The sequence below is a fragment of the Erythrolamprus reginae genome, chromosome 6 (genome assembly GCF_031021105.1).
Source record: "Erythrolamprus reginae isolate rEryReg1 chromosome 6, rEryReg1.hap1, whole genome shotgun sequence".
In the NCBI taxonomy this organism is placed as follows: domain Eukaryota; kingdom Metazoa; phylum Chordata; class Lepidosauria; order Squamata; family Dipsadidae; genus Erythrolamprus; species Erythrolamprus reginae.
The window spans coordinates 83,517,124-83,531,061 of NC_091955.1; the positions used below are offsets into that span (position 1 = coordinate 83,517,124).

Sequence of the window (13,938 nt, forward strand, 5' to 3'; positions counted from 1 at the left end):
CTCAGGGAACGGCTGATCTTCTGTCGGTTTCCTGCTCAGAGGGGGAGGATGAGGAACAGGAGGTGCAGGCAGACGAGGAGGAGGAATCCCAGGCTGAGGAAGAGGGGGAACAGCCAGAGGCCCCCGAGAGGGAGCTCTCCCCAGCAAGCAGCCTGGATTCCTTAGAGGAAAATGCACAAGCAATAATCGATCTGCGACAGAGAAGAGCAACACAAAGAAGGGACCAATTGGCTAGGTACTTTCAGCACTAAAGAGGCAACAGCTGGGTTTGGGTGTGGTGCTCTCTGGAAAGGCTAAAAGGCAGACCCACCCTTCCTGGCTTGTGGAGTATTATCTTTGGGAGTCCTGGGACCTGGCTGTGATCTTTGGCGTCTTGGAATTCTGGTTTGTGACTTTGAATACTGAAAACTTGGGGGGAAAAGGTGGGGGTCTTATGCTCTACAGTGGTGGGTGTGCCAGCAAGAAGTTTGCTGTATTGTCTGGACATCAGGACTCTGCTGTAAAGTCTCCTAGCCTGCCTGTTGGGAAGAACAGGTTTTTCTCTGTGTTTATTTTTCAAGCTATAAAGTACTTTTGCTTTTACCAGTGTGTCTGGCTGTTTTTTCCAGTTGGTGTTGAGGTCTGGGGGAACCCAGACAGAACACTCAGCCAGCTATGATCCTCAGATATCATTTACCTAACAGGTCTTCAAACTTGGCAATTTTAAGCTTTGTGGACTTCAACTCCCAGAATTCCTCAGCCAGCTATGATCCTCAGGTATCATTTACCTCAGGGGTCTTCAAACCTGGCAACTTTAACAGTTGTGGACTTCAACTCCCAGAATTTCTCAGCCTGCTATGATCCTCAGGTATCATTTACCTCACAGGTCTTCAAACATGGCAATTTTAAGACTTGTGGACTTCAACTTCCAGAATTCTGGGAGTTGAAGTCCACCAGTCTTAAAATTGCCAAGTTTGGGGACCCTTGAATTAGATCCTTCCTTCCAGCCGAAAGAAGAGAAACTTCTAGATCCAATTACCTCAGACGTTGTTGAAAAAGGTCAGTGTCATAATTTGCAAATGGTGGACCGACATTGCAATCTAAGCCCAGCCCTCTTTGAACATGCCTGGCTATCCCTCCAAAATACATAATGCTGGGGAGAGGGGCTCAGATCGTGTAGATTTTGACAGCCCCTTACTGGATAAATTGGCCCCGCTTTTGATTTCCTATAACATACAAATCTATATAATAATAATAATAATAATAATAATAATAATAATAATAATAATCATCATCATCATCATAACAACAATAACATTATTATTATTATTAATAATAATAATAATAATAATAATAATAATAATAATAACAATACTAATAATAACAACAACCCTAGGGGAAGAGCCTTCTCTGTGGGGGCCCCAGCCCTCTGAAATCAGCTCCTCCCAGAGATTTACGCTGTCCCCACCCTCCTCGCCTTCCGCAAGAGTCTTAAGACTCATTTGTGCCACCAGGCTTGGGGTCATCAGTTTCCAACCCCATGGCCGATGTATGGAAATGTATGTTTGCCTGTTTGAATGGGGATGATTGATTTTTAAACATGGGTTTTAGATTAACTAGTTTTAAATTTAATTGGATTAGGATATTTTTATATTGTTTTTTATACATTGTAAGCCGCCCCAAGTCCTCGTAGAGGGGCAGCATATTAAATAAAAATATAAATATAAATATAAATATAAATATAAATATAAATATAAATATAAATATAAATATAAATATAAATATAAATATAAATATAAATATAAATATAAATATAAATATAAATATAAATATAAATATAAATATAAATATAAATATAAATATGAATAAAAATATGAATAAGAATAAGAATAAGAATATGAATATGAATATAAATATAAATATAAATATAAATATAAATATAAATATAAATATAAATATAAATATAAATATAAATATAAATATAAATAAAAATAAAAATAAAAATATAAATATAAATATAAATATAAATATAAATATAAATATAAATATAAATATAAATATAAATATAAATATAAATATAAATATAAATCTGGTATGTATAGTCACCCACGGAACCTAAATGCTTTATTACACTGCTTGTCTTTACTTGTTTTCTATATAAGCGACTTTCTCACATAACAATAATGTGGCACCTTAGCTTGATAAGGCAAATAAGAGGTACAGTATTTGTAAGTCACCTCAAGGGAGCCCCAGTACTCTGCTGCCCTCTACAGGAAATTTATAGGTACAATTGAATCGTCATAAAACCTAGAGAAAGGGACACTTTTAATTTAATATTAAATGCCACTACAGATTTTGACTAGTATAGATCAGTATAGAAACACAGAAACATAGAAGATTGACAGCAGAAAAAGACCTCTTGGTCTCTCTAGTCTGCCCTTATACTATTTTCTGTATTTTATCTTAGGATGGATATATGTTTATCCCAGACATGTTCAAATTTAGTTACTGTGGATTTACCAACCATGTCTGCTGGAAGTTTGTTCCAAGCATCTACTGCTCTTTCAGTCAAATAATATTTTCTCACGTTGCTTCTGATCTTTCCCCCAACTAACTTCAGATTGTGTCCCCTTGACCTTGTGTTCACTTTCCTATTAAAAACACTTCCCTCCTGAACCTTATTTAACCCTTTAACATATTTAAATGTTTTGATCATGTTCCCCCTTTCCCCTCTGTCCTCCAGACTATGCAGATTGAGTTCATGAAGTCTTTCCTGATAAGTTTTATGCTTAAGACCTTCCGCCATTTTTGTAGCCCGTCTTTGGACCCGTTCAGTTTTATCAATCTCTTCTTGTAGGTGAGGTCTCCAGCACTGAACAGAGTATTCCAAATGTGGTCTCACCAGCACTCTATACAGCGGGATCACAATCTCCCTCTTCCTGCTTATTATATCTCTAGCTATGCAGCCAAGCATTCTACTGGCAGTCCTTGATTTACAACTTGTTGCTTAGTGACAGCTCAAAATTCCAATGGATTGTCCCAAATGGACTTACGAACTGGTTCCAAAATTTTGATGGCATCCTATCTGCTTCCAGTTTTTAGCAGAATTACCAGTGCGGTCCACTGCGGGCGCTCCGGTAGCAGCCCGCTGATGATGCAATTTAGGAGTGATGGCTCCAGTGCCGCCATCTTTTTTTCTACCGGTGCACATGCACGGAAGTAGAATTGGCACTTTTTTCCTGGTTTGGATGACTTCTCAGTTGTGTTTCAGCTTGAAATGTTCCTCTGCGCATGCACAAAGTAGACTCACGCAATGGGATATTGTGATGCACTCTGGTAGCGAAAGATAAGTGGAACCCACCCGTACTCATAGCAAATAATGACTATGGTCCTTAAAAACCACAGTTCCTTAACAAACACTTAATTTATCATCCATCCATCCATCCATCTATCTGTCTGTCTGTCTGTCTGTCTATCTGTCTATCTATCATCTATATCTATTCATCAATCATCTATCTATCTATCTATCTATCTATCTATCTATCTCTATTCATCAATCATCAATCATCTATCTATCTATCTATCTATCATCTATATCTATTCATCAATCATCAATCATCTATCTATCATCTATCTATCTATCTATCTCTATCTATCTATCTATCTATCTATCTATCATCTATCTATCTATCTATCTATCTATCTATCTATCTATCTATCTATCTATCTATCTATCTATCTATCATCTATCTCTATTCATCAATCATCAATCATCAATCATCTATCTATCTATCTATCTATCTATCTATCTATCTATCTATCTAATCTCCCTCCCTCCCTTCCTAATACCTAAGCTGCATGGCTACCTATCTTACCCTGGACAGCAAAAAAAAAAAAAATTAAAATATAAAAACAATTAAATGAAATTAACCACTAACTGGGTCCCTGCACAAACCTGGGGTTCTACTTCCAGGCACAAAGCTCGGTCTCAAAGGACTTATGAAAAGTCCAGCAGGGTTGAGGCCATTCTGATCTGCAGAGGGAGAATGTTCAAAATAATACCTGTCTCCAGGTGCTGCTCATCTAATGAGGGTAGGACAGGGGGATGACTTCCGTAGCGGAACTTAAGTGCCAGGTACACGTAGGAGGCAACAGTCGGGATCTTAACCAGGATTTATTATTTTGCTCTTTTAGTGCTGGAAATAACAAGCAACGTGTGTGCATGGGAGGAAAAGGGGAAGAATTCTCGGTTGCCCTTGAGAAGCACAAATAAAGACCATTCTCTTACTTCTGACAGGCTCCACACTCAATGAGTCCGTTGGCCTCTTTGACAGCAGGCTCATACACAAACACAGGATATTCAGTGTCACAGGGCTGCAGTGCATCGTGTTTCCTATGTCTGTGAGCTGGAATGGGAAAAATTAAAAGAGTCAGAGGGAGAAAATCAGGCACAACGAGTGAAAAATGTGGAGAAACAAAACGCATGGACATCTATGGCCACCAGATGGCGCTGCTGAGCCAATGATTGAGGAGGTCTTGAATTTATAATGTTAAATGTCCTTTCACTCTAGATATGGGTACAGTTAAATCCTGTGCTAAAATTTTCTGGCCCAGTTAGAAATTTTGAGAATGGCTGTCCAACTCTGCTAAAAGGGAGAAGAGAAACGGCAGGAAAAGACTTTTATAACGCTCCACAAAGTCTGTTCTTGGCTTAAAGGGACAATTGCATCTCTAAAAAAATGAGTCAAATTGACTTAAACAAATTGGTGCAGTAAATCATGCAAGGCTCAATGCATCTGGCCAGACTTTGGCATACACCTTACTGAAATAAATGAAACCAACATGGTTTAGACAAATCTATCTAATACAACGGAGATTGCAAGAGAGAAATGCCAAGTGACTCATTAAGCTTATTCGAAGCTGGGACCAGCATGACGGTGGGAACTTTTAATTCAAATAACCAAAAAGCAGCAAAGGGCAATAAAGCTAGAATGCCATGTCCTCGCGCGTATTCTTACTAAAAATAATTTCAGTAATAAACTCAACAAAGCAACATCCCCCCATACCAAATTTCTACTTCTAGAATGACAAAGAGGGGTGACATTTAATCTAACTTGCCCATTTGCAATGAAAACTCCCCACGTTTGTCCAGAGAAGGATAAGCGATTTTTATTCTTGCTTTCAAAAGGAATTCCTTTCCACTCAAGGGCAATGTTTCATTACAGACTGATCTAACCAAGAAGCCGGTAATCTCTTAGCTCCATGCGATGTCAACCAACGGAGGTCAATGGGATAGCATGAGGCGGGATGTGAGTTGGTCAGATAAAAGAGATGGTCCAGTTAATGCATAACCTGATTGCCAGGAGGGAAATAGAATCACTGATCCAACAGGACTTGGGTCAGCCTCAGTTGAAGAGCAATGTTTTTGCTACCGGTGTGGTGTCCTTTACCGTTATAGTAGCAATCCACTACTGATGTATAGTTATGTGTTGTGGTTAGCTCTGGCCCAGCTCCTGCCCCAAGGAATGTGCAGGTGGATGTGGGGGAAACGTCCACATGCTGCAGGCCTGTTTTACTCCCGATGGAATCTGCTGACGAAGCCTCCTCTGACCAAGGAAGCATGAGTGACAGGGAAGAGGGGAGTTTGGCAGACAGCCCAGGAGGAGATCAATCATCTGTATCATCCTTGGATTCTGAACAAGAATTAATGACACATCCACGCATGCGTAGAGTGATGCATAGGAGACAACAGCTGAAGGATTATTACAAGAGAAAATGAGGCCACCTGTGGTTGAGTGGGGCTGCTGTAATTAGTGCTACAGATAAAAAGAACAGCGTGCTGATTTAGCCTTGTGGCAGTTTATCTGATTCATTGTTTCATCAAGATCGTGGTTTTTGTGCTGTTCAAGATTGTGTGTGAACTCTCTGGACTTTAGAATTGGACTCAATTTCCCAGTTATTGGGTGAGCAATTGAATTACATTTAACCTGTGCCTTGTGTGTACCAGAAAATCCCTTTGACATTTAAAAAGGGAGTTGTTTCTGTTTTTTTGTTTATAAAACTTTTGGGTTTTCCTTTTATTGTGTGGTGTGTGTCTTCCTGGACTAATTACCCTGTAATTACGGGCGGTTGAAACACGCTGGCAGAACAGTTATGTAGCTATCAAACTGGGCAAGGAAGAAACATTATAAAATATATTTGTCTTCCACTGAATTGTGGCCTGATAATCAGGTAGAAAGTTCTATTCCGGTTTCATCTTGAAAGACTTAATTAAGAATATGCATAAATTGTGATATTATGAACTTTGTTGTTAAATCTCATGCAAGTCGTCTTCTTCTGATTCAGAAGACAAAAGCTGTCTTTGGATGACAACACTACTTACCATGATGAAAAACGGATTTGGCTGTATTGTTCACATGGCGTAAGAAATGATGAGAATGAGTCCATTATGACATGTCCACAAGATGATGGCACAACATTATTGTGAAGAAACATGAAAGGATGGAAAATGAAAAAAAGAAAGAAATGATATGATGGTATGGTGGTTAAAGCTATACAAGGTCACCATTATCCTACATGAGGTATCCCAATGCTGTGCTATAAAGGTTTTAAAGGTGATGACCAGCACTTCAAAGTAGGTTTCTGGGCCCAATTCAAAGTAAAGTGGCACCTCTACCTACAAACGCCTCTACGTATGAACTTTTCTACATAAGAACCGGGTGTTCAAGATTTTTTTGCCTCTTCTCAAGAATCATTTCCAGTGATGGGCTACCAAATTTTTTACTACCATACCATGGCCATTGCTTATTTATTTATTTATTTATTTATTTATTTATTTATTTATTTATTTATTTATTTATTTATTTATTTATTTATTCAATTTTTATTCCGTCCTTCTCCTTAGACTCAGGGCGGCTTACAACATGTTAGCAATAGCACTTTTTAACAAAGCCAGCATATTGCCCCCACAATCTGAGTCCTCACTTTACCCACCTCGAAAGGATGGAAGGCTGAGTTAACCTTGAGCCGGTGATGAGATTTGAACCGCTGACCTTCAGATCTACAGTCAGCTTCAGTGGCCTGCAGTACAGCACTCTACCTGCTGTGCCACCCCGGCTCTTATGCATTTTGTTTCAGCATCTTTCAGTGCAAATTGGGTGCTCTGGGGTGGAGCTCCAAATCCTGACCATAGGAACCCATCACTGATCATTTCCCACTTACAAACCCGAGCCTCCGAAACTGTAACCAGAAAAGGCAGGGAGAAGCCTCTGTGGGGCCTCTCTAGGAATCTCCTGGGAGGAAACAGGGCCGGAAAAAGCAGGGAGAAGCCTCTGTGGGGCCTCTCTAGGAATCTCCTGGGAGGAAATAGGGCCAGAAAAGGCAGTGAGAAGCCTCTGTGGGGCTTCTCTAGGAATCTCCTGGGAAGAAACAGGGCCAGAAAACGCAGGGAGAAGCCTCCGTGGGGGCCTCTCTAGGAATCTCCTGGGAGGAAACAGGGCCGGAAAAAGCAGGGAGAAGCCTCTGTGGGGCCTCTCTAGGAATCTCCTGGAAGAAATTGGGCCTTCACTCACCCTGTGGTTTCCCCAATCGCACGCATTATTTGCTTTCACATTGATTCCTATGGGAAAAAGTGTTTCTTCTTACAAACTTTTTTACTTATGAACCTGGTCGTGGAACGAATTAAGTTCGTAAGTAGGGGTACCTCTGTATGTGTCATTATGTTATAAAGCTCTACATGGGTACTGGGATACATACAGGATTGCTTTGCAAAAAGTGGAGATGTCCACCAGGCGGGGATCCCTCTTCACCGGCGCTACCGGGTGCGCATGCGCATGTTGGCATGAAACCTGACTTCTGCACATGCGCCAGAAGCGAAATCTTGCATGTGAGCGAGATTTCAGCGATTTCCGCCAATATTTTTACTTCCATGCATGCATAGAAGCAAAAAACCGCTGAAAATGGGCCAAATCTCATGCACGAGAGCATCCTCGGATTCGTAGAAGCCAAATCTCATGCGGGGGTGCACATACCCAGGTCAAGGTCACGGAGATGCGTGCGCATCTCCATTTCCACGAATGGATTGTGGATCCCACCGGTACTGGGTGCAACCTGCTACTGGTGTCCATTCAGAAAGGTTCTGTTGAGGGACTTCTCTCCCTGAGTCATTCCTAGACAACAGGTCTTTCTGCTGTCAATCACCCATTCTGTGGGAAATTATTCTCTTGGAAATTCAAGCTTTCGCAGCCTTACAGGAATCAATCTGGGTCAGTCCCTAGGATCAGAGTATTTAGTCTTCTGAGCTTTTGGACTTGTGATGGAGCCCGTCCTCAGGGAACCTCTCTCTACCAGAATGTATGCTTTTGTTCATTGGTTGTTGTTTCCTTCTGGTGCCAAGTCTTGATAATCTGGTGATAATCCTGTTTGAGGTGCCAGTTTCCCAGCTTCAATCATTTCCTATCTTTGTCCTTGCTCAGACAACAATCTTAGTAGCTGTGAAATTGAATGTATGTCCTTGTTCATTGCAATGTGAGGCTACCAATAAGTTTGGGCATCATACTCCTTACTTTACATCGGAGTACTACAACATCTCCATGCTGGGAATTGGAATCTTTTTAAAAAATTTTATAAAGAATAAATTTTACACAGTATTTCTTAGCATTGTCAGCCTCCTTTGATCTAACCTTGTTTAGATTTTAAAAACTACTAAAATGAAGATTGTTCCATCACTCTTGCCATGACCAATTATGAAAAGTTAACATAAACACTGACCTCATTATTATACTGATTTATTGCCAAATATTAACTTTTGCTTTTGAACTGGTATCAATTTATTTATTTATTTATGGGAAAATAAATATGTAAATTATATGTGTGTTCTCTCTGCCTGTCTGTCTCACTCTCTTTCTATATAACTATCATAAGCACAATTTATATGGTTAATGTGACAATTGTCAAGATTTGGGGGGGATGTATACATTTATGATCCAGCATGTGATATAGTTCCTTTTTTGGAAATTGTTACTGTGAAACTGTCCTGTAATGTACTTAACATTAATAACACTTTGAAAATTCAGGATATATTTTAAGAAATTACTCTCTCTCTCCCTCTTTTTCTGATTGCTTTGTTATTATGTACAATCTATAATCAACAAGACTGGAACTTTATTCTTTAAAAAGAAAAAAAAAGTTAATCATTTTGATAATGTTAAAAATCTACGAACCATGAGAAATTCTTCCAGTTAATATAGGCCAAAGATCTTGTGTTAGTGTACTTGTCATCTAGGATTGTCCACTACTGATATGTTCTCATGTGTTGCAACTACCATAAGATACCTGAGCAAATTGGAATGAATGAACAGTTTCATTGACCATTTTCAATGGTCTTCTACCTGTTGTGATTCCGTCTGAGGCCCCTCAGGGAACGGCTGATCCTCTGCCGGCTTCCTGCTCAGAGGGGGAGGATGAGGAACAGGAGGTTCAGGCAGACGGGGAGGAGGAATCTCAGGCTGAGGGAGAGGGAGGACAGCCAGAGTCCCCCGAGAGGGAGCTCTCCCCAGCAAGCAGCCTGGATTCCTTAGATGAAAATGCACAAGCAATAATCGATCTCCGGCAGAGAAGAGCAACACAACGAAGGGGACAATTAGCCAGGTACTTTCAGCACTAAAGAGGCAACAGCTGGGTTTGGGTGTGGTGCTCTCTGGAAAGGCTGAAAAGGCAGACCCACCCTTCCTGGCTTGTGGAGTATTATCTTTGGGAGTCCTGGGACCTGGCTGTGATCTTTGGCGTCTTGGAATTCTGGTTTGTGACTTTGAATACTGAAACCTTGGGGGGAAAAGGTGTGGGTCTTATTCTCTACAGTGGTGGGTGTGCCAGCAAGAAGTCTGCTGTATTGTCTGGCCATCAGGACTCTGCTGTGAAGTCTCATAGCCTGCCTGTTGGGAAGAACAGGTTTTTCTCTGTGTTTATTTTTCAAACTATAAAGTGCTTTTGCTTTTACCAGCGTGTCTGGCTGCTTTTTCCAGTTGGTGTTGAAGTCTGGGGGCACCCAGACAGAACACTACCTATCTCCTGTGACACCTATTACAGACTATGCATCAAAAGTACCACAGAATCAATTTAATCCTTACCAAATTAATGCTGAGGTCAAAATGAGATGAATGGAATCCAAATGTAATATTCTTAGCACTGACTGTGCTAAATTGCAGTATTAGTTAAAACTTTTTCATCCAAGCGTCGTTGTATACAATGTATTTTTGGTAATCCTGCATACTCACCATCAGCCAAATTATCCGTGTGCCAGAAACTAAAAATGTTAAATTCCAAAAGAAATCTGCCAAAAAAGAAAAATATAAAGTTGTTTATGTCAGCCCAAAGGGACAGAGGCATAGTAAAACAGACAGGAACTTATAATAATAATAATAACAACAACATCATCATCATTATTATTATTATTATTAATTAGATTTGTATGCCGCCCCTCTCCTAAGACTTGGAGCGTCTCACAACAGCAAAGCACAGTACAAATCCAATGATTAAAAAACAGTTAAAACTCTTAATATAAAAACAGTCATACACCCCAAACAAACCATACATAAAATGGAACGGCCTCTAAAATGCAAGGACTATGCACCACATTTTTTTTTCTCAGCCTACAGTAATGGTACGAATGCGAAACTTTAGATATACAGTGCTCCCTCGATTTTCGCGGGTTCGAACTTCGCCGAACGTCTATACCACGGGTTTTCAAAAATATTAATTAAAAAATACTTTGCGGTTTCCCCCCCTATACCACGGTTTTTCCCGCCCGATGACGTCATGTGTCATTGCCAAACTTTTGTCTGCCTTTAAAAAACATTTTAAAAAAAATAAACTTTATTAAATAAACATGGTGAGTAATAATCTAAATGGTTGTTAAGGGAATGGGAAATTGTAATTTAGGGGTTTAAAGTGTTAAGGGAAGGCTTGTGATACTGTTCATAGCCAAAAATAGTGTATTTACGTCCGCATCTCTACTTCGTGGAAATTCGACTTTCACGGGCGGTCTCGGAACGCATCCCCCGCAAAAATCGAGGGAACACTGTACATTATTTAAACTGTCAAGAGTGCGTGTGTAAATTTTGCATTTCTTCAGACAGATAGCGTAGCTGCAGCAGTGTTTTGAAATGTTGTCTGTAAGTGATGTACGTTACAAGCAGCGTGTCGTCATTGAATTTCTCACTGCGGAGAAAGAAGCTGTTGGGAACATTCACAAACGTTTGTGTGCAGTTTATGGAGAATCTGCAGTCGACAGAAGTATGGTTAGTCGCTGGGCACCAGAGGATGAGGTTAAAGAGGTGAATCGCATAGTGCAGAAATGGCTTTGTGACCAGAACAAGGAGTGGTACCGACAGAGCATACAGGCCCTTGTGTCTCGCTGGAGGAAGGCCATAGAACGGGCCGGAGATTAAGAGGAAAAATAGGGAGTGTAGAAGAAACATCATTCTTTCTTTTGTGTAAGTTTCATTATTGTTCTGCCGAGCTCTCTGATAGGAGCCTCCCGAAAATTCAAGGGTACAAATTTCAGACACACACACACGTTTGAAAATTCAAAACAATGTTCTTTATCACAAAATTCAAAATAAACTAAGCACTCTTTTTGTATTGCAAAGAGCACTTGTCCCAAAACAACTGGGTAGTCTGTACAATTTCCTTTAAGCAGTCATTAAGTACTTAGCTAGCAGCTGTGAAGAAACTTCACACCCCTTCTTCTTCCAACGAAGTGAGAGACACACACACACGTTGCTCTGCTTTGGTTTCAAAGGTGTGAAAAAGCGACAAAGTCCAGCAACACCAGATTCCTGACGAACTGCGATCAGATATTCTTCCACAACGGCCAAACCCACATGCTGCTATTTATAGCAGCAGCCCTAATTACTGGAGCCCCACTCAAACACAGGTGGCCTCACTTATTTCCTGTAATATGTTCTTACTTGGTCTCTTCTACGCATAATTCTGCGCTTGCGTGGGTCCAAAACATCATCCTCTGAACCAATGGAAGATAAGGGAGATTGACTGCCTAGGCTGTGTGCCAAGCCCCCCTCTGCCGAGTCACTCCCACCTTCTTCCTCATGCAAGGAAACTAAACTCTGAACTGATCCTGTCGGCAATAACACAGGCCTGTGACATGTTGAAGTTTCCCCTGCATCCACCTCCCTATTCCCTGGGCCAGAGCCAACCACAACAATTATGTTCAATAAATAATTGTTGAAGGAAAAGAAATGTGGTGCATTACTTTCTGGGAGACCCTTGTACATTTATTTCTTGCCTGAACCAGGCATTTAAAATCCTCCTTCCTTACTTTTTTGATGGAGTAATTGTGTCTTTATTCTCATAAAAATTAGTAGCAATTCCAGTGGCAAGGCTGTCATTAACACTGTGCTCTTAGGAGCTGGGAGGGAAATTTTCTCAGTCACCTTGAAAGCCATCTGTTCGATCATAGTTAATCACTGGTATGTGATATACAGCAACAGCTGTTGAGTATGGTTGACAAATTAATCTCTACTAGTATCTTGGAATCTGGTTCCATGCTCAGAGGCATCTGGATGCAACCATTTCATCCGAGACCCACTGCATCATTGAATGATGCTGACCCAGATGTCTTTATTATTAGCAAATCTCTATTACTAAAAACCCCTGGTCTCCCATTGATAAAATGGCAGGAGGAAATGACCTTAATACACTTGCTCAGTAATAGAATGACCTCTTTTTCAAATGTATCTTCATTCATACAGATCACTTTAGAATAGCGGTGTCAAAAGATGCGCGTATAATATCGCCCTGATTGCATCTGCGGAATCCCGCCCAGCCGCTCTGTTTAGGGCGACTCGCTCCCTCCTTAATCAGGGGGGGGGAGTTGATGAGCCATTGCAGGGTAGTGCTGAGGACTTTAATAAGTTTTTCCGCAGATAAAATCGTTCAGATCCGGACGGACCTTGACTCCAATTGGAATGTAGTGTCGGCTGACAACGACTCAGTCGAGGTGACAGGAGCCTGTTGTGTGTGGGAGGAGTTTGACCTGATAACATCTGATGAAATGGACAAGGCCATGGGAGCTGTTAGTTCTGCCATCTGTTTATTTATTTTATTATTTATTTATTTATTGGATTTGTATGCCGCCCCTCTCCGCAGACTCAGGGTGGCTAACAACAATGATAAAAAACAACATGTAACAATCCAATTTAATAAAACAACTAAAAACCCTTATTATAAAAACCAAACATACACACAAACATACCATACATAACTTGTAATGGCCTAGGGGAAGGAATATCCTAACTCCCCCATGCCTGGCGACAAAGGTGGGTCTTGAGTAATTTGTGAAAGACAAGGAGGGTGGGGGCCGTTCTAATCTCTGGGGGGAGTTGATTCCGCCACAGAGAAGGCGACGGGACCCGGAGAAGGCCCACTCTGTGGGACCTTATCGGCTGCTGGGATTCATGCGGTAGAAGGCGGTTCCGGATGTATTCTGGCCCAATGCCATGTAGGGCTTTAAAGGTCATTACCAACACTTTGAATTGTGACCAGAAACCGATCGGCAGCCAGTGCAGGCCGCAGAGTGTTGCAGAAACGTGGGCAAATCTAGGAAGCCCCACGATGGCTCTCACGGCCACATTCTGCACGATCTGAAGTTTTCGAACATTTTCAAAGGTAGCCCCATGTAGAGAGTGTTGCAGTAATCGAACCTCGAGGTGATGAGGGCATGAGTGACTGTGAGCAATGACTCCCTATCCAAATAGGGCCGCAACTGGTGCACCAGGCGAACCTGGGCAAACGCCCTCCTTGCCACAGCCGAAAGATGATGTTTCGGCCAGCAGCGAGATGACACGGAGCTGGGTCCAGGAGAATGTCAATGCTTCGTTGAGGGAGGGGTCCTTTCTGGCTCCCTAAAAGGTGACACTCAGGTACCCTCTCCTCAAGAAG

General features: G+C 41.1%; 1 protein-coding gene across 1 annotated transcript in view; it reads right to left on the reverse strand.

Annotated features, from left to right (window-relative positions):
- Window positions 1-4,262: 4,262 nt before the first annotated feature.
- Window positions 4,263-13,938, reverse strand: part of CACNA2D4 (calcium voltage-gated channel auxiliary subunit alpha2delta 4) — a 208,277-nt gene continuing 198,601 nt past the window's right edge. The window contains 3 exon segments of the mRNA XM_070754863.1: window positions 4,263-4,385; window positions 6,362-6,382; window positions 10,254-10,309. Coding sequence (XP_070610964.1) covers window positions 4,264-4,385; window positions 6,362-6,382; window positions 10,254-10,309 — 199 coding nt within the window. The 3' untranslated portion in view covers window position 4,263.